The sequence below is a fragment of the Megascapheus bottae genome, chromosome 11 (assembly GCF_031878675.1).
Source record: "Megascapheus bottae isolate mThoBot1 chromosome 11, mThoBot2.hap1, whole genome shotgun sequence".
Classification (NCBI taxonomy): Eukaryota; Metazoa; Chordata; class Mammalia; order Rodentia; family Geomyidae; genus Megascapheus; species Megascapheus bottae.
The window spans coordinates 46,966,663-46,986,352 of NC_143519.1; the positions used below are offsets into that span (position 1 = coordinate 46,966,663).

Genomic DNA, 19,690 nt, shown 5'->3' on the forward strand with positions numbered 1-19,690 from the left:
AATACAGACTGGAGGCGTGGCTCAAGTGGTAGAAAATCTGCCTAGTAAGCACAAATCCTCACTGCTAAAAGAAAAAGGATAGTATAATAGCCAACTTTCTGACATGATACTGAAATAGCTGATATGATTAACATAGAAAGAAACAAGATTTGTTGTTTTGGCTCAAAGTTTTAGAGGTTTGTCTAATGCCAGATAGACCCATTTCTTTGGGCCTCAAGTGTGTGGCCTAGATAGTGATAGTGGAAACACATTGTAGAACTGCTGACTTTGCTAGGGAGCAAATGAAGAAGAGGAAGGAGCAGTGTCCCATAATCCTCCTAAAAGACCTCTCAAAGAGTGCCACCCTCAAGCTTTTAACACATGCACCCACGGGGGATCTGGGGCAGGTAAACTAGAACAAACATTTCCAAAGTCCTGAAGGAATTTTTCATTATATGTCTGGTTTACACTTTAGCCAAAATTCTCTCCCTCAGAATCAGTTTGCCTGAGAGTGTATCTGGTTAAATGAGAGCCTGAAAGACCATCTCCTACTAATTATTATTAATATCATTTAACTACAATGCTAATTAATAACATCGTAATAGACAAATGTGGCCTATTTGTATCTACTCCTATTACCTCACACAATGTAATGACTTGAAAACAATTCAGCAGTTGTTGAGTTGTGAATGTATCCGTTGCCCTTAATGATTCTCCTGTTTCTGCTGGTCGTGCAAGAGTTCGTTACTGTAATAATTACTGTTGTTCTGCTCAAGTTTTCCTTATTCATTAGCCAACTAACTCTATGACTGAAGTATGGGTTTAAAGAAATAATTGGCTGGGACCTGGTAGCTCACACCTGTAATACTAGCTAAATAGAAGATTGAGATCTGAGGATAGTGGTTCAAAGCCATCCTGGGTAGAAATGCCATGAAACACTAATCTCCAATTAACCAGCAAAAAGCCACACAAATAGAAATGTGAGTCAAGTGGTAGAGCACCAGCATTAAGTGAAAATGCATTAAGTGAAGTATTGAGTTCAAGCCTCAGAATGGGCTCAAAAATAGACAGACAGACAGGACAGATAAAGGGATATCTGGCCCAAAATCACATGTTGTCAGGCTCCAGTGTCTCCTAGCTGCTCAGGAGGATGAGATCTAAGGATTCCAATTCAAAGCCAGACTTTTCTGGGCAAGAGAGTCAATGAGACTCGTATTTCTAATTAAACATCAAAAAAGCCAGAGTAGTAGTTGTGGCTCAAGTGGTAGAGTGCTAGCTTTGAGCATAAAAGCTTAGGGACAGCACTGAGGCCCCAGGACCAGCACAAAAATGTGCCCTCAAAAAAGCCTAGTAAGAATTAGCAATATATAGCAACATATGCCACATATTAATGTATAGGACACAGACATGCAAAGAACCATTCAGGAAGTACAACCATGGGTATTATAATGAAAGATTTGCCATTTGAATGAAAAAAGTAATGAGAAAAGTATCTCCTTAAGAGCTGGACCTACAGATTATTTGCTTAGTATGATTCATGAATGAAACATGTGAAAGTACTTACCTCACGTAAAACCAGGGGACTCTCGGTATCCATTTTGTTTTTTCAGAATGAAAGTGCCCTTGTGAAAGAAAAAGAGCTGTCAATCGAACTTGCAAACATCAGGGATGAAGTTGGTAAGTAGGACATGGAAAATGAGGACCATAAATAATGCCTTTTTATTTTTGTTCTGATTCTTATGAATGTGTACCAAGAGCCATTTTGTCTCTTGCAATAATAAGCAGTGCCAATCTGCCTGTGCTAGAAGTGTCTTACCCAGCACAGCAGTGGGCTACTGGAGCCTCCCAGGGAGCCATTATTTTTACATGTCTGTTGTTAAAAAGACAGCTTCCTAACAGTTGGCAGGGAAAGTAATCAAGCCTGACTCTGCCATTCGCAGATGGGAATACAAATATCCGGCTGTGTTATTGACCAACGGGATGATCTAGTTCATTTAGTGTCCTACGTGGTTTTACCAATGGATGGTGAGCCCTAGGCTGTGATGGAAGTTAGGCTTTCTCTCTCCACCAAGGAGCAGCATGAGTGTTTGCCATCTTCTCACTTCTCAATCCCATTTTCTTCTTGACCACTAACTTGCTACTCTACCTCCCCAGGAATCAATTAGTAGCAAGATAAACATAGCCTCTTTTACTACCACTGTGACTCTTCCCTTTCCCGGAACACTTCTTCTCCATCTGTTGCAGTCATGAGGTGCAGGTCTGGCCTCCTCCATGAGTAATGGGACTTGAGCCATCTGAACCATCCTTGACTGATGGCCATCCCTGAGAGTTGACAGGAAGCCAGCTTTCCCTGAGGACCAGTTTGATGTAGTGAGTCTCAAACTTAGCTTTCCCTTACTCTTTGACGTAGAATAGAATTCTGTTTTTAAGATTTTTTTTCCCTTCCCTTGTGGTGAGGCTTCTCTTGCCATTGAACTTAGCCAGCAGTGGTTGTGTTTCCTGTCTGATGGTAGATCCCTTCAGGAAGACAGTAAATAACAGTGTTGTGAGCCAGCCTCACGTAGGTAAGATCTATAGCTACAGTGTTCCTAGCCACCTCTGGTCATTTGGAGGAGCAGTTTAGGGCCTAACCCAGGCTTCTCTGAGCAAAGCTAGCCAAAATAGACAAAAGCACAACTTAGATGAGGCATTCCTGAGAAGCTGAGACCCATAACAGCTTTATTGACCCACTAGATAGAGGCATAGCTGCCAAGGGAGCATCGACAGTTGCCCAGCCCTCTTCAGACTCCCTGAATTTCTCATTTTCTTTTTGTATTGATATTGTTCTCATTCACGAGTGAGGCTCATTCAGGAAGTCAGCATCCTTTCTAACCTGCTCTTTATCAGTTCTCACCCAAAGGCTGATCATAGGACCTCATTGCCAAAGTTCCATGTCTTGGAGTTTCCATCCCCTTACCTGAGTTCCTTCTCCACTAGGACTCCAGGTGTGTTCCCTTAGTTTCCTCCCCCAGTATGGATCCTCCCACGTGTGTTCACCTGAGTTCCTCCCCTGCTGTTACCCCTTATGTGTGTTCATCTGAATTCCCTTCCCTGTGTGGACCCATGAGTGCATGAAACCTCACACCTCCATGGATTAAGTAGGTAGATCTAAGAGACTTGGAAGTTTATATGTCCCAGCACCTCACTGACCATTTCAAAATCTAACATAAATAGGAAGAACAAATATTTTTATTTCCTTTAAGGAGCCACAGTGGCTTGCTAGTGGCATGTATAGACTAGTGGGCCCTGTACTTCTCAAGCCTTGGAATCAGGTCAGATAAGGTCATTCTCATGGCCTGCGGTGTCTTGGTGCTTTTGTCAGTGTATTTTGTGTCTCGGTTACAGCTAACATGAAGCCTGGGCTTCATGCTATCGTGGAAAGGAAAGGAGAGCTAATGTAGAGCTACTGGCAAAACTGTGGAGTAAAAGTTCCCAATGTGTTGCCCTGGAAATTTTCAGATTCTGTTCTAGGGTTGTGTGATTTGTGCTGCTATGACTCGGCGTTACAGCTTAGGAAGCAAGGCTTGGGGACATGTGTTTGCCTTTAGAGGCTGAAGGACGTTAAGGGTGAAGATGGGGTTCCTCAGAAAGATAAACAATGCTGTGGAAATTGTTCCACGGGGAATTCCACCTCTTGCCACTTTCCTTTGTAAGCAAGATACATCACCTTTACTTCTTTCAGTCAAATGAACAGATTGTCTCCAAAGTTTTCACCATCAGTCCATCTCAGAGAATGTTCTCCACGAAATGGGTGAGGTCTAGATGGTTCCAAGGCTTGGTTCCCAACTTGGGCATCATAAGACACGTTATTTGGCCTCTCTGCTCCTTCCAAAAAGCGGCAAGCATTTTAAGAGGAAAACTCTGACAAAGCTGAATTCAATGAAGGTGACTCCTGTAACTATTCCGTGTAGCACTTTGAATCTAAAGATAGACCATAGAAGTCCTCGTCCTCAGGTCGATCCCCCCAGAGAGATTGTCTGCACAGGCTTGGGATCTGGTGGTATGGACTGGATGGATCCAGATAGTTGAGTGTGCCAAAACTAGCATTTTCCGGAAACTTCTAAATACATTCAGCTTTGGGTCTAAGTCATTCGATTTCTGCATTGTGCTGAGAATAGAAGCAGAATTTGTCTGCCAAATGGAAAAGACTGTTCCAGGCAGGGCAGGAGATCCCTGGCAGTATACACCTGCTAATTCAGATGAGCATTCATCCCAGAGAACACCCCATCCCCTGTCCACTGGAGAGGATGCATTTATGAAAGTAGAAACCAGAGGGGAATAGGTCCTCGGTAAAGCCCATAACTTCTGGGGGCAGGATTTGGAATGTACCTCACTGAAGGAGAAGAGGATAAATGATCCAGAGAGAGGTGGGGAGGGGGGCGCTGTCACCTCTAGTCCTCTGCAGCAGACCTGCCATTATCCAAACCCCATATTAACCTTATCAAGCAAGTCCCTGAAAATAATGGAAGGTGGGGCTGTGGGAGAGACTGTGAGGGTGAGGAGGGAAGATTTCTAGAGGCTTTGAATTCAGACATGAAGTCAGCTGCCAAAAAAATGGGAATTGTTCCGCTTGCTTATTGCAAATTTAAAAATCTAAATAAAATTTGCTGCTTAAATTTTTGGTATATGTATGCCAGTTCTAGAGCACTGTCCCTGAGCTTTTGTACCCAAGGCTAGCACCCTACCACTTAAGCCACAGTGCTGATTCTTGTTTTTTCATAATTCATTGGAGATAAAGAGTCTCCTGGACTTTCCAGCCCAGGGCTGGCTTTGAACCATGATCCTCAGATCTTAACCTCCTGACCTGCTAGGCGTGAGCTTGCTTAAGCTTTTTTACATCACAAATAAACTACTGTTCTAAATTCTGCAAATACCTGCCCATGCCCATGTAATCAATTCAAAGACTTTTAGCATCTAGTCACTATTAAATTTATAGGTGATTCTCTGCTTTGATGCCTGTAAGAATCATGTAGGTGCTACGTTGACCAAATGAATCAAAAGACTTTCTCTCATGCCTATCCTGGGTGGTAGAATCAAACTGTTGAAGGATGAGTCCTATTTACTTTTTTTTTTTCTAGTCTTGGGGCTAGAACCCAGGGACCTTGGTGCTGTCCTTGAGCTCTTTTGCTCAAAGCTAGCACTCTACCATTTGAACTACAGCTCCACTTCCGGCTTTTTGGTGATTAATTGCAGATAAACATCTCATAGACTTTTCTGCCTTGGCTGGCATTGAACCATGATCCTCAGAAGATCTGAGCCTCCTTACAAGCACGAATTACCATTGCTGAGCTCTTCGCTACAAAAAAGAAAGGAAAAAGAAAAAGAGAACCTCTCGGGTGTTTGTTAAAATTAGTAGAATGTTAAGATCATTGAACACACTAGAGAACACAGTTCTCATTTGGTCAGAACAAGGTCTGGGGAAGAACCACAGAAACTGAGATGGCCATAGAAGAGCCAGGCTCTATAGATGAGGACTCTTGACAACAGGAGAGGCCAACAAAGTACAGGTAGAGGAGAATTCAAGGGATGCCAAAGACAAACTCTACCTGTTGGGAATTACACGTAGGTCCATCCAGGCTCCTGGAAAATAGGCTTCCTCCTGCACCTTTGCCTTAGATAAGCTAGGCCAGGCATCCGAGTCGGCTATCTCTGAGTCAGGTGGAGTTTCAGGATCTAACCACTGAAAGTAATTCCTACTATGTTTGTGGCATATCACATTTAGAACACTTTCGTACTATGACATCACTGGTGGAACCACAACAGAAACTTCTAGATCATGTGGTTTAACTCGTGCCCTCTACTGATAGAGAATTTCTGATCCAATGTAAGCAGGAAACACCTGGCAACTGGTTTACAGAGAAAGATAGAGTCCATTCCCTTGAGAATGATGGTTTCTGATACCAAACTGGGAATAGGAGAGATTCTCACACCAACAACCCAGTCTCCCGTTCTAGTTAGCTATCCAAGACTCCCTGGTTTATGCTTGTAGTCCTAGCTATTCAGGAGGCTGAAATCTGAGGGTTGTGGCTCAAAGCCAGCCTTGACAGGAAAGTCCATGAGACTGTCATCTCCAGTTAAGCACCCAAAGAGCCAGAGTAGACTTGTGCCTACAAGGTACAAGTGGTACAGGGCCAGCCTTGAGCAAAGGGACTCAGGGACAGTGCCTAGACTCTTCATGCCCTAGGACCAGCACCAAAAAAAAAAAAAAAAAAAGTAAAAGGGTCTGCATCGGGAGTGTAGTCTAGCCTAGTGATAGAGTACTCACCTAGCATGCACAAAGACCTAGGTTCAATTCTTCTGTACCATATACACAGAAAAAGCCAGAAGTGGTGCTGTGGCTCAGGTGGCAGAGTGCTAGCCTTGAGCAAAAAGTGTCCAAGGGCAGTGTCCAGGCCCTGAAGCTCAAGCCTCCGACTAGCAAAAAAAAAAAAAAAAAAAAAAAAGTGTCTGCATGCAAAGTACATAAAACAAACCAGAATAGTACTATGGATTAAAATAGTGACATTGTTCAGAAAGAAATGTACTCATTACTTGACTTATATAACATGAAACTACAAGCCCTCTGTACCTCACCTTTATAACAATTAAAAATAATAAAAGGATAATTACTATATAATTTACAAAACCTTTGTATTTACCAAAATTATCAAAAAGACAAAACAATAACAATAGAGATACCCAACACAGTAAGCAAAAATCAGTAGAACTGGAAGGAGAAATTTAAAAAGACACAATTTGCCAACACCGATACCTCCCACCTTTAAAATCCTAGCTAATCAGGGTACTGAGATCTGAGGACCATGGTTCAAAGCCAGCCCAGGCAAGAAAGTCCATGAGACTCTTATCTCCAATTAACTACCCCTTCCCCCCCCCCCAAAAAAAAACAAGTGGAACTGTGGTCCAAGTGGTAGAATACTAGCCTTGAGCAAAAAAACTCAGAGACAGTGCCCAGACCTGAGTTCAAGCCCAGGACCAGCACAAGATAACAAAACAAAAATCAGAAAAAAAAATATTTCTAAATTACATGTGGTTCTCAAGAGGTGACCACAAATTAGAATAGACAGATGATGATAGACAGATGAATGAATGAATGAATGAATGAATGATAGATGGATGGGTAGTGTAGAGAACAAATATCTTTCTGTGTGTGTGTGTGTGTGTGTATGTGTGTGTGTGTGTGTTGTGTGTATGTTGACAGGGTGGGTAGAACACTGAGGGCCTTGCATTTTCGCTTGATATTTCCCACTCAGGCTGCAACTTGAGCTACACCATCATTTTTTTCAATAACTTTGAATGAGAATACAAGATAGAAAATTTTGTAAGATGTACAATTCTCTTTTCATCAGAGTTGAGTCTTCTCTTTTCTATTTGCCCAACAAAACTTGGGAAACCACCCAAAATATACTCAGCACTGTTGTGCAAAATCAGATAGGGAGGGAGTCTTTATTTGTTTTGATCCACAAGGTCTAATGTACTGTCAGAAAACTGAATGTGACAACACAGCTTCAAATATTCTGATTTCCTTGTGAGCTTGGCCACACAACATGACTTCACCCAGGAATCCTCCCACTCTTATAGGAAAATAATATCTATGCTGAGCTGGGAAAAACTCAAACCAATGATGTCAACTACCATGATTAAATTTTATTTTCACAAATGCAATTTTCTAGAGTCATTTTAGCTTCTCTCCCAAGCAGGTACTTACCCATGTAATATCAGAACCACTAACTCCCTGAAATGTACCCAAGACTGAGGTTGGTTGCCATGGAAAATACATTATCAGCTACAATTTTTAAAAACTACATCTCTGTTTTTTTAGGTAAAGACTTATTCTAATTGTCAGCAGCACATTTATAAAATTGCTACATCTACATTCTAGTTATTTTAAATGGAGATGTTTGTTTTGTGCTCTCCTAAAACATTTGATCTTTTCAGAATAAGGATCATTGGACTCACCAGTCACTGGTGGCTCTTGCCTGTAAGCATAACTACTCAGGAAGCTGTGATCTGAGGATCGAGGTTCAAAGCCAGCCTTGGCAGGAAAGTCCATGCGACCCTTACTTCGGTTAACCAGCAAAACAGCCAGAAGTGGGGGTGTAGCTCAAATAACTAGTGTGTTAGTCTTAAATAAGCCAAAGTGAGAGCACAGGCCTTGAGTTCAAGTGTCAGTAAGGTACATATGCACACAAAAACACATCTACAGATAATCTACACTCTCATATTCAGTGGTAGAAAATGTGCTGAGTTTGTATGATGGCCTAAAAAAGAAGAGAAAAGAATCCTCAGGTTTAATCCTTAATTTGATTTCACACTGAGGGCTTTCCCTAAACCTCCCTGGGGATGAGCAACTTTTCAAAATGCAGATCCATTTCCCTTCATAGAGTTGGGGCTCTATGAAGTCAAATAAATAGTAGCTCCTTTGATGTGTATTATTTCTTTTGATTCTGCCAATAACCGTAGGACGTAGATAAGGTAGACACCACCACCACCATACACCATGTTGCCAACAAATGCACTGTGACTACAGAGTTGAAGCAAACCTCAAATCACATCAAGCACAGCAGAGCTGCCTGTTATCTCTTTCTGACAAGACCACAGCAGGCTGCCTTCGTGTTATATCTAAATAGTGTCTGGAGGAAGATAATAAATAGCAAGGAAAAGACATGGCATATTATAGATTTAACCTGGAAGTTGCTGAAAAACATTTTGCACAACATACATTGTAAATTGCAGTTGCACAGGAATTATGCAAATGCAGTCATCACAGGTGAGCATTTTTCATGTGCGTGGATCCACTCTCATTTTTCTGTACATCTTGAGTCAGGACTTAGCACATTTATAAACTTAATTGAATCCAAGAAATGATCCTTTACTATGCCAGGAGGAAATATGACAAAGGGAATGTGACAAAGGTTCTGACACCAGGAACACATCTGTATCAGAAAATACCTCATGGTATTTTCCCTCTGTATCCATGAATTTCACATCCTTGGATTCCAGAAACTGCAGATAGCTCTGTGATAATGGTTGATGCCAGCTACACAGGAGTCTGAGATCTGAGGATCATTGTTCAAAGACAGCCAGGGAAGTCTATGGGACGCTTATCTCCAATTAAACACCAAAAGGCACCAAAAGTGGAGTGTTTCAAGAGTGATTCAAGTGGTAGAGTGCTTGCCTTGAGTGAAAAGATTAGATCCTGTACTAGCACAAAAAGAAGGGAATGAGAAAAGGAGGGGAGAACAGAGATGAGGAAATAGTAAATGTAGATAGAAAATATTTTTAAGATGCATCTATTTTATCAATCCTGAACAGGTAGATTCTTTTTTTTTTTTTGGTGAATGAACATTTCTTTTTTCATTGTAATTAATAGAAGGGTTACATTATATTCACCGGATAGAAAATGCATTACTTTACAAACATTGATACCCCTTCTCATGTTTTTGTCCCCATTTCCCTCCCCGCACCCCCTCCCCTGAACAGGTAGATTCTTTTCTTGTCATTATTGCCTAAATGTTATAGCACAGCTATTTATAAATTATTATTAACATTGCATTTGATAGTCATCTAGACATTATTTAAAATACGTGGAAGCACATACACATAGGTTATTTGAAAATACAATATTTTATTTCAGGCATTTGGACATCTTTGGATTTGGGTATCTCCTAGAGTCCTAGAACCCATCTGCTATTAACACCAAGGGATAACTGTAACCAAGATTCTGATAGAGACCGGGAATTCAAGGAAGGTCTGTAGCCTACCCAAGAGTGGAGAAAAGGCATTAAGGGTAAAGCAGTTCAGCTTAGAGGAAATGTAGGCATGCGTGACAGTGATTCTCCCATGCACTTGATCATTTATGAAGATGGTGTCCCTGATGTCACTGTCTTCACCTCTCTATTGGGAAATGGGGTGGAACAGGGAAGATGGGATTTCTGCTTGGCTGTCACTAAGCAAGAGGAATGAAACAAATGAGTATATGTTAGTTAAAAATAATTTAAATTTCTTGCAAGAAAGTAATTTATGCAAGGCTAGTGTTTGGAATATGACTCTCTTAAATTGTGTGTGTGTGTGTGTGTGTGTGTGTGTGTGTGTGCTACTGCTAGTCCTGGGGCTTAACCTCGGAGCCTGGGTGCTGTCCCTGAGCTCTTTTTGTTTTTTAAAGATTTTATTAACACTTGATTTTTAATCATATTTCAAATGGCATGTTTCACAAACAAGTATTCAAAAACGGAATCTCTCTCCTTGAATACTTGTTTGTTAAACTTGTCATTTAAAATATGATGTAAAAATCAACGTTAATAAATTCTCTATATGCAATCACTGGCACATAGATTTTATTTTTTTTTTTTTGAGGACAGAAGCCCTTTATTGAGGAAAAGCCATGAAGCTTTCTATGGAGCACAATAAGAAAATGTCAGGTCACCAGAAGAAGCAGCATTTGAAATCTCTTATGCGTTATTTTAATGCTTCCACAAGAAACTGTACTTCCACCCTTATATTTGAAACTAATATGTTAGTTTCAGAAAATACAAATTGGGAGCCAGCTATATGAGCCAGTATAACTTATGTCTGTCTCCTAGGCTAGATAAAACAAGATTCTAGGAGGGCAGGGAGGGAGGGTCTGGAGGGCAGGGACAACAAGATTATGGAATCACTAGGATTCTTGACCTTTCCCTCCCCCCACTACTTCTCAGTCCTAGGGCAAAATTGAATTGTCTTGGTGACTTGGAGAAGTATAGGACACACCAAGGTTGTGTGACTCAGGCACTGTGTTAATCACAGGGAAGATTGTCCTCCTAAAAAGTGAACAGTTCTTGGATGGTGGAGATGGGGAGGATGGTGGTTCAAGGAACCAAGTTCAGGAGACCCCAACTCCACCAGAAAACCCTGCACTTCACACTTCGTCCCAATTCAGCAAGGGCTGTAAGGGAGGGGTTGCAGCTCCTATCAGCCTGGGTGAAAGGCCAGGCCCAATCTCAGAACTGGCTGTAGCCAACAAGGAATAGATACATGACTCACATAGTAGAACCGCGGCCTAAGGAGCATGAAATCCCGAGTTCCCGCTTCCATGCCACCACAAATGAGAGGACGAATGAATGGCACATAGATTTTAGAACATAATTAACATTAAGCTGATCATTTGTATGTCATAGATACATGTTAATCTATATAATAAAACATGTCTATAGAGTATATATCCCATCATAGATTTTTATGTCTTTGTAGTTATGTTTATATCTCCAAGACCATGTCCATTACCTTGGGTATCCAAATATTGCATCATCACTCTTGTACTGTTTGGATCTAATAGCCATGTATCAAGGAGACCATGCATCTTTTGTTCCTTTGGTCTTGACTTATCTCACTCAACATGATTTGCTCTAGTTTCATCCACTTCCCAGCGAATGCCATTATTTTATCTTGTCTGTTGGCTATGTAGAATTCCATTGTATATATGTACCACATTTTTTGCATCCATTCATCTGTAGTGGGGCATCTGGGTTGTTTCCATTGTTTGGTCATTGCAAATAGTGCAGAGATGAACATGGCTGAGCAGGTGTCCTTATCAAATCCTGGGTTATGATCCTCTTCCTGAGCTCTTTTGCTTAAGGCTTAGACTCTGCCACTTGAGCCACAGCTCCACATCTTTCATTTTGGTGGCAAATTGGAGATGCGGGTTTTAAGGACTTTCCTTCCCAGGTTGGCTTCAAAGTAAGATCCTCAGATCTCAGCTTCCTTAATGCCCAGGATTATGGGTGTGAGCCATCAGTACCTGGCTTCTGGGAAAGTTTATAACGCTGATTTTTCTTGCCATATCTAGACTGTTGTGACTTTTTCCTCATTTACCCAAAGAACCACAGATTACACCAGAGCCTCCCATTCATGTATCTAAAAATACTATGCATTTATTTCCTTTGTTTAGCAGTTGATAGGAACTGAATAGTCTAAACTTTGAAGTATATTCCTGTTCAATATTCAGGTCACTCAGGTAAAAATCGTGGGTTGTCAGTGAAATGTCTAGTCTTTGGGAAATCATGTCTATGGAAGAAAATGGGTAACAAGACCAATTCTGCATTATAAGTAACCATGCAAGACTTACCAGTCTGTGGCAATAATGAATCTGTTCAAGATTTCGAGGTTCCTTGAACTGGAGGTATGACTGAATAGAAAAGCATTTGCATAGTGTAGGCCCTGGGGTCATGGAGAAAGGAAAAGCAGAAGTCCAGTTAACAAATTTAGAATGAGAAGTAGCTCTCTCTCATTAAAGGCAGACCTACCTAGAAAGCCAAATTTGTTATTAGAGGTTGTCAGTTCACCAAGATCAACTATGCACTGTAGCTGCTAATGGCTCTAGCAAAGCTCTCCCTGCAAAGCCAGCTGCATAACTCTTTTTCTGGGCCAGAGACACTTAGCCAGGAGTCCTTATGGGAAGAGATGGGGCCTACTGGAACTCCCTGAAAGTTTTACCAACTGTCCATGCTCTATTGTCCACTTCCAACCATAATAACTACTAATGGACACAATGCTCCAGGCTACAAAACTAACGAAGAGACAAAAATATAGCCAGGTGCTGGTAGCTCGGTGCTGGTAGCTCGTACCTGTGATCCTAGCTACTTCAGAGGTTGAGAGCTGAGGCTCTCAGTTCACAATCAGTCCAGGCAGGAAAGTCCATGAGACTCATATCTCCAAATAATCATCAAAATCCTAGAACTCTAGTCTTACACACACACACACACACACACACACACACACACACACACACACACACACACACACACACGCTAAGGGACAACCTCCAGGCCCTGAGTTCAGGCCCCAGGGATAGGGAAAGGGAAAAAAAAGAAAGAGAGAGAGACAAAATATCAGCAGACAACTGCTCCCAAGCATGGGTAGCAGATGCCACAGCCCTGTGATCTTAGAGGAAATTGAAGCACAGTGAGCTTCATTGCTAACCTGAACTTCCTGCCTGTGGCCACTCCTCTCCAAACCTGGACCCAGGCAGATTCTCTGGACAGTGACTACGGTCTCACTGAGCTAAAAAGGCAGATTTCTGAGCACTGGGTGAGAGAAGCGGCTAGAAAGGGTGGAGTGAGCTTTAGAACTGCCCCAGCTGAGCAGAGGAGGGGAACAGGCATTTGCATGTGTATCCCTGGTGCTCCTAGAATTGCAGGGAGCACTATGTAGAGAGGCCTGCAGAGGGCGCTGCTGCCATGCTGAGAGCTGATAAAGCCTTGCAGATTCTATGGTGCTGGCAGACATGACAGAGCCTTGCCAGGGTGGCAGCTTACACTGAGGCCTTGGAGCAATTCATCCAGACCCTAGAAAGTCTTGAGAAGCAAGGACAACCACCTTTGAGAAGAGTCTCTCTAGAGGTAAAAAGACATGATTTAAAATGTAACATATTGGGCCAGGAGTTTGGCCTAGTGGTAGAGTGCTTGCCTAGCATGGCACGAAGATCCAGGTTCGATTTCTCAGTACCACATACCTAGAAAAAAGCCGAAAGTGGTGCTGAGGCTCAAGTGGTAGAGCTCTAGCCTTGAGAAACCCCAAGGAGAGTACTCAAACCCTGAGGTCAAGCCCAGGACTGGCAAAAAAAAAAAAAAAGTAATATATCAACAACAAATAAAATAAAATAAGACCTCTGTAAATCCTGCTATCTTTCTCAAGACTACAGCAAATAAAAAATAATAGTCTAAAAACAAAACTAAGAGAGGAAGAAAGGAAGGAAGGAAGGAAGGAAGGAAGGAAGGAAGGAAGGAAGGAAGGAAATGAAGCAAATCTAATAGGATCAAAGTACCCAGGAATTTAATGGCCAAAACAAAACTATTAAAGGAAGACAAATTTATTACAGTGCCATCCACAATGCTTGGCATATAACAAGTTTTAAAAAATTAGGTGTACAAAGAATCAGGGTGTAGTGTACAACCCAGGCAAAGGTGGTCAGTAGAACTTGGGCTGAAATGACCCAGATGCTGCCTGACATATTGATGGATAAGAAATCTTAAGAACTACTACAAATATACTGGCTCTTCTAGAAAGAAAGACATGTGAAGCTAGGCATGGTAGCTCATGCCCGTAATCCTAGCTACTCAGGAAGCTGAGATCAGAGGGTCGAGGTTCAAAGCCAGCCAGGGCACTAAAGTCCATGAGACTCTTAACTCCAATTAACCACTAGAGAAGTGAAAGTGGTGCTGAGGCTCAAGGGGTAGGATGGTAGCCTTGAGCTGAAGAGCTCAAGGACATTACCCAGGCCCAGGGTAGGGTGGTTAGCCTTGAGCTGAAGAGCTCAGGGACAGCACCAGGCCCAGAGTTCAAGCCTCACACACCCCCCCCAAAAAAAGACAGGCGTAAATAGAAGACTATCACAAAAATTATTTTACTAGAACTGAATGGACAGGTTAGCTCTCCTAGTTAGCCACCACAATGCTTCCAGCACCTTCTAAAATAGGACCTCTAGCCTGGGACCTTCAACACATGAACCTGTCGGGGACATTTCATATTAAAACCATTAAATTGTTCTTGGATTTCCTTTAAATAGTGTCAAACAGAATAGAGTCATGCCCAGCTCCTTGTAATAATGTTGGTATACACACACTGTTATATCACCTGCTATTATCTGTGTGAGTATACTCCAAGATACTATATTATTTATGATTCCTCCAACCTTAAAATTCTAATGATGTATCTCTCCTGAGGTAAATGATAAATGACTATATCTACCTTTATCTCAATCCATTTGCTCTCCACCAAAGAAATTCATTCACATCACTGAATGAATGAGGTTTTTTTTTCTTTCTTTGTTGAATACTGTTCTTTTTTCATGAGCATAATGAGTTCATGTTTTTATTCTGCTGGTGCACAGTTGGGTTATTTCCACATTGTTGATGTTAAAATTAAGGTTGTTATCAATATCCTTATACCAGTCTTTTTGTGGTCATAGGCATTCTCATTCTTTCATTAATTTCCTCCATATAGAATTGCTAGGTCATAGGGAAGATGTAAAATTAATTTTAGGAGAAAAGACAAGTAATTCTTAGAAATGATCCTAACAGTTCGTACTTTCCCATCAAAGTTTAAGAGTTCCAGTCCCTTCACATGCTTGCCAACCTTTCATACTAATTTTGTTGCTGTTACTTTAATCTTTCTAGTAGAGTTTTAAAAAGTAATGCACTATGGCTTGAATTTGCATTTTTCTGGTCACTAATAAGCATGGGGGTTTTGTTGTTGTTGTTTTGTCTTTGTTTATTGTTTGTTTTTCTGCTGATCATCTGGTGCTGAGGTTTGAACTCTGAGCACTCACCAGTATAATACAGGTATTTGTACTTGGGACCTCAAACTCTCTCCTAGATTTTTTTACTCAAGGCTAGCATTCTACCACTTGCGCCACACCTCTATTTCTGGTTCTTTGCTAATCTGTTATTTGCTAATAGCAGTTTCACAGATTTTTTTTCCCCCTAGACTAGCTTTAGTAGTTGATCTAGCTAGGATTATAGGCATGAACCACCAGCACCTGGCAGAAACATCATCCATTAGCAGTGAGCCGTGCCCAGGTCTACGTGTGGTGGGCACTGAAGCCATGCGCTTATACCCTGTCCACTGCTTCGAGGAACACTTGGAGAAAAGCTGCAGCTAAAGTGGTCCCTGCTAATACGCACTCTTATAGATTGCCCTTCACCCTGTAGTCTTTGCATGCTGGCTTTGTTGAGTGTATCCAGTGCTATGTCCTGTCATGAAAAGGATCAGCATGGTTTATCATTTAGACTCAGTTCTTGGTTTGCTTTTCTCTGTCTCACCACTCCCTACCTTCCCATTCTTAAGCTCTTCTGCCACTCATTGTATTTGGCCCTCAGTAACCTCGGTGAGCGATTATGAACCAGTCCAGACACTGTGCCGGGTGCTTCAGAACAGGAACTCACCCTGACCTCTGCTCCATGGGGTCTGTACACCTTCATGTTTCATTGGAAGGTTATTTCTGCTTGCGTACACTCTTAGTGGCTGTTGGAAGAGTTTGCTCATTGCTAGGGAGCTGGGCTGAAATGCAGAGAGTAGCGAGTACGTTCTGGGTGCTGTGAAGGAATAAGGACATCAACTCTCAGGCGAAGTTTACTTTTTCAGAACAGCATGCTACTGACAAGAAGCCAAGATTGCAAGTATGCTAGACAGGAAAGCTGTCTAGGTTTATCTCAACCACAGTACTTCCCCCTCATTTTGATGGGTCAGAATTTAGGTTCAAGATCTTGCCTCATTGGCTAATTAGAAGGCCAAAAATATTTACTGAGATGTGGCTTACTTAACAGGAGTAGGATGTCTTCCACTAACAAGAACAGGATATAAATAATACTCTGTAAACTACTCAGCACCTGTGGCTCACTTCTACTCAGGAGGCTGCGATCTGAGGATCATGGTTTGGAGCCAGCCCAGGCTAGAACTTTCATGAGATTTCCTATTTCCAATTAACCACCAAAAAATGAAAGTGAAGGTATGGCTCAGGTAGTAGAACACTAGCGATGAGCATGAAAGCTCAGGGAGAGTGTCAACGCCTAGAGTTTAAGCCCCAGGACTGAATTTAAGCCCCCCAGAGGCTGAATTTGTAATTAGTATCTACATAAAATGAAACAGTAATATGATGTACCTAAAATACAATCAACCTGGACCAAGCTACCAGGCCAAAGTAGGAACTTTTCAGAAAAACAATTCTTACAAGATTGACCCAAAGGAAGCAATTACTGTAACAGAAAAGATTTTAATTCTTAAAATAGTACACAACCCATACAATTGCTTTTAGCCAGGCACATTGGCTCACGCCTGTAATCCTAGCTACTCAGGAGGCTGAGATCTGAGGGTCAACATTCAAAGCCAGCCTTGGCACAAAAGAACCTGAGACTCTACAATTAACCTCGAGAAAATGCGAAGTGGGACTTGGCTCAAGGGTAGAGTGGTAGCCTTGAGCTGAAGAGCTGAGGGACAGCCCCAGGCCAGTTCAAGCCCCATGACCTACATATATATATATATATATATATATATATATATATATATATATATATATATATTCCACTGTGTGTATATATATATATATATACAGTGGGAGGAAAAGCATAGTCGCCTATTCATTGTGATCTACCTCTGTCCCCTAGCAGTGAGGACAGGAGCACATTGGACAGGACAACCCACCATCCGAACAGGGTATATCTCTCTTATGCCACTGTCACAGACAGTCCTGCTGGCTGGGAGCAGGTGGCTTCCTGCCTATTTCCTCCCAGACTGAGAACTTGGGACTGAGGAGTGATGTCTTAGCTTTCTGAGTCAATGCGTGTGCATGGAAAGGTGCTAGCTCATGAGAATACAAAGATGAAGGTGGCCAGCGGGAGTCTAGTTGGGGCAGTAAACGGGCGCATCCATTCGCATCATTAGTACTAGCACCGGTCAGTCTGTTAGGACTAGGAACTATTGGCTTATGGGTCAGAGAGGAAATATCCTCCAAAAATGACTCTTTCATACTCCTCTACTTCTGTCAACTGCCAAAGGCCTTGCTTCTTTTGTGTCAGCACTTACAAAGTTATGGTTAGGAACAATACCCGTGCAAGGTGGTCTGTTTTGTTCTCAGAAATCCATTTGATATTTCAAATGAATGAGGAACCAGTGAACTGATGACGGGGAAATTTGCACCTTCCAGGCTTACATTTCTTCTTGCAGATTGAAAGCATCCATCAGTCCTTCATGCCATGCAGATCTGAAAAGGCAGTAAACCCACCAGTCATAGTCACTGGCATGGACGAACTTCAGAGCCATATGTGCCAGAATTCACAGAGAACACAAGCTACTTGGGCCGTGTGGGGGCTTGCAATGGGAATCCTAGAAAAAGGAATGGAAGAACAATGACCAACACATGCACTAAAATGTATTATCTAGGGCAGGAGCTGGTGGCTCATGCCTGTAATCCTCGATACTCAGGAGACTGAGATCTGAAGACCAGCATTCAAAGCCAGACCAGGCAGACAAATGTGAGAGACTCTTATTCCCAATTAACCAGCAAAAATTAGAAGTAGAGCTGTGATGCAAGTGGTACAGTGCCAGCCTTCAGTGAAAAAGCTGAGCAAGAGTGCAAGACACTGAGATCAAGCCCTCGTACTGGTATACACACACACACACACACACGCACACGCACACATGCACACACATGCATACACACATTAACTACTACTACTGCTGCTCCTGTACATAGCTATGTGGTTTCCCTGCCCATCCAGCAAATAAGGGGAATGGAAGCCTGCCAATTGTGGGAGAAAAGGTAGTACGTAGTAATGCTTTGTGGAACTGAGGACCTGCAAACTGCATAGCAGAGTAAATGTCTGAATCCCAGGAGTTCGTCTTCTAGAACTTAGGTGGCTTATTCTGCACTGGGTAAAGATTTAGAACAGAGATTTTTGCTTCTATTTAAACTCTTTTCCCAGTCATTTATTAAAAGTTTTTTTCTCCTAAAGGGAATGGAGATGATGTGATAGTTTATGTGACATGTTTATTTGGGATAAAACATAAAGGGTCAGTTTCCAATAGAACTTGACACACGGAAAGAATTGAAAGTAGTAAATCCTGAAGCCCTGTGACTAGGCAGGGCCATTAACTGTCCTTTCCAAAGGCCAGGCGTCAGAATGGCCCTGGATGGGTAATATAGTCATACGTTAGCACTGCAGAAATGTTGTTAGAACTCTGCAAGGTCACAAATTAACCAGCAAGAAAGGAAGGAGTTGGCTCCATGCAAACCCACCCACATAAAGCCATTTCCTGTGTATGGGCAGTGATGTTATTAGTTCACATTTGGACAGCATTTTTTCCCTTTTAATAATACTTGTAACTACCTGCTTAAATCCATTTCCTCTTTCCTCCTTTGTCTCCAACATCATTCTTGTAATGCTCTGTTCTCAAACTAAGAAGGCAATAATAAGCTTTTCCATTATAGTCCCACACAGGATCAATCACAAGCCATTTGTCCTACTGTTTGTGGTTTAACACAAAATGGCACCAAGTATTTATGACTGTCAAAGAACTATAAATGAGATTTATGTACCCAATCTTTCTGATATCCCTTTGTTCTTCCAGAATATAAGGCGAAAAGCAACATTATTATTTTCAAAAGAGCAGATTTAAGATATAGGGCAAATCTAATTCTATAAAGAGCGTTTCACATAGGCTAGGCTTTTATGGTCGGTTTTGGGGGGTTATTTTTGTGTCCTTCCTTGCTTCCTTCCTTCCTTTCTTCCTTCTCTCCCTCCCTCCTTCATTCCCTCCTTCCTTCCTTTCTTCCATTTTTGAACTCAGGGCCTTACATTCTTGTTTAGCTTTTTCAAAGCAGATGTTCTACCATACCTCCAGTTTTGCTTTTTGCTGGCTCATTGGAGCTGGAGTCTCTCAGATTTTGTTTTCCTTTCAGATTTTTCTGCCAGGTGAATTTAAACTTTGATTCCCAGATTCTCTTGAATAGCTAGTATTATAGGCATGAGTCACCATAACCTGGCTATGGAAATTTTTAAATTAGACTTTTGTCTTTTTAATTCCTTCTTATCTTCTGAGGAAGCGACCCAGTCTCTCTAAATGTGGAAGGCAATAGCCTTCCACCAATATGTAATGGTAGTGACTATTAATAGTAATGTATATGTGTGTATGTGTGTGTATA

The 19,690-nt window shown here is 41.7% G+C and overlaps 1 protein-coding gene and 1 long non-coding RNA gene across 3 annotated transcripts in view; one reads left to right on the forward strand and one right to left on the reverse strand.

The window, feature by feature from the left end:
• Positions 1-5,717, reverse strand: part of LOC150057019 (uncharacterized) — a 61,881-nt gene extending 56,164 nt beyond the window's left edge. Inside the window, exons 1-2 of the long non-coding RNA XR_016537119.1 lie at positions 5,565-5,717; positions 1,544-1,601 (exon numbers count right to left, since the gene is read on the reverse strand). This is a non-coding gene — a long non-coding RNA (uncharacterized LOC150057019). The remainder of the gene's footprint in view (positions 1-1,543; positions 1,602-5,564) is intronic.
• Positions 1-19,690, forward strand: part of Mtus2 (microtubule associated scaffold protein 2) — a 339,242-nt gene that overhangs the window by 288,724 nt on the left and 30,828 nt on the right. For both annotated transcript variants that reach the window (XM_090342204.1, XM_090342205.1), the window contains one exon: positions 1,590-1,656. In XM_090342204.1, the coding sequence (XP_090198330.1) occupies positions 1,590-1,656 (67 nt within the window). The remainder of the gene's footprint in view (positions 1-1,589; positions 1,657-19,690) is intronic.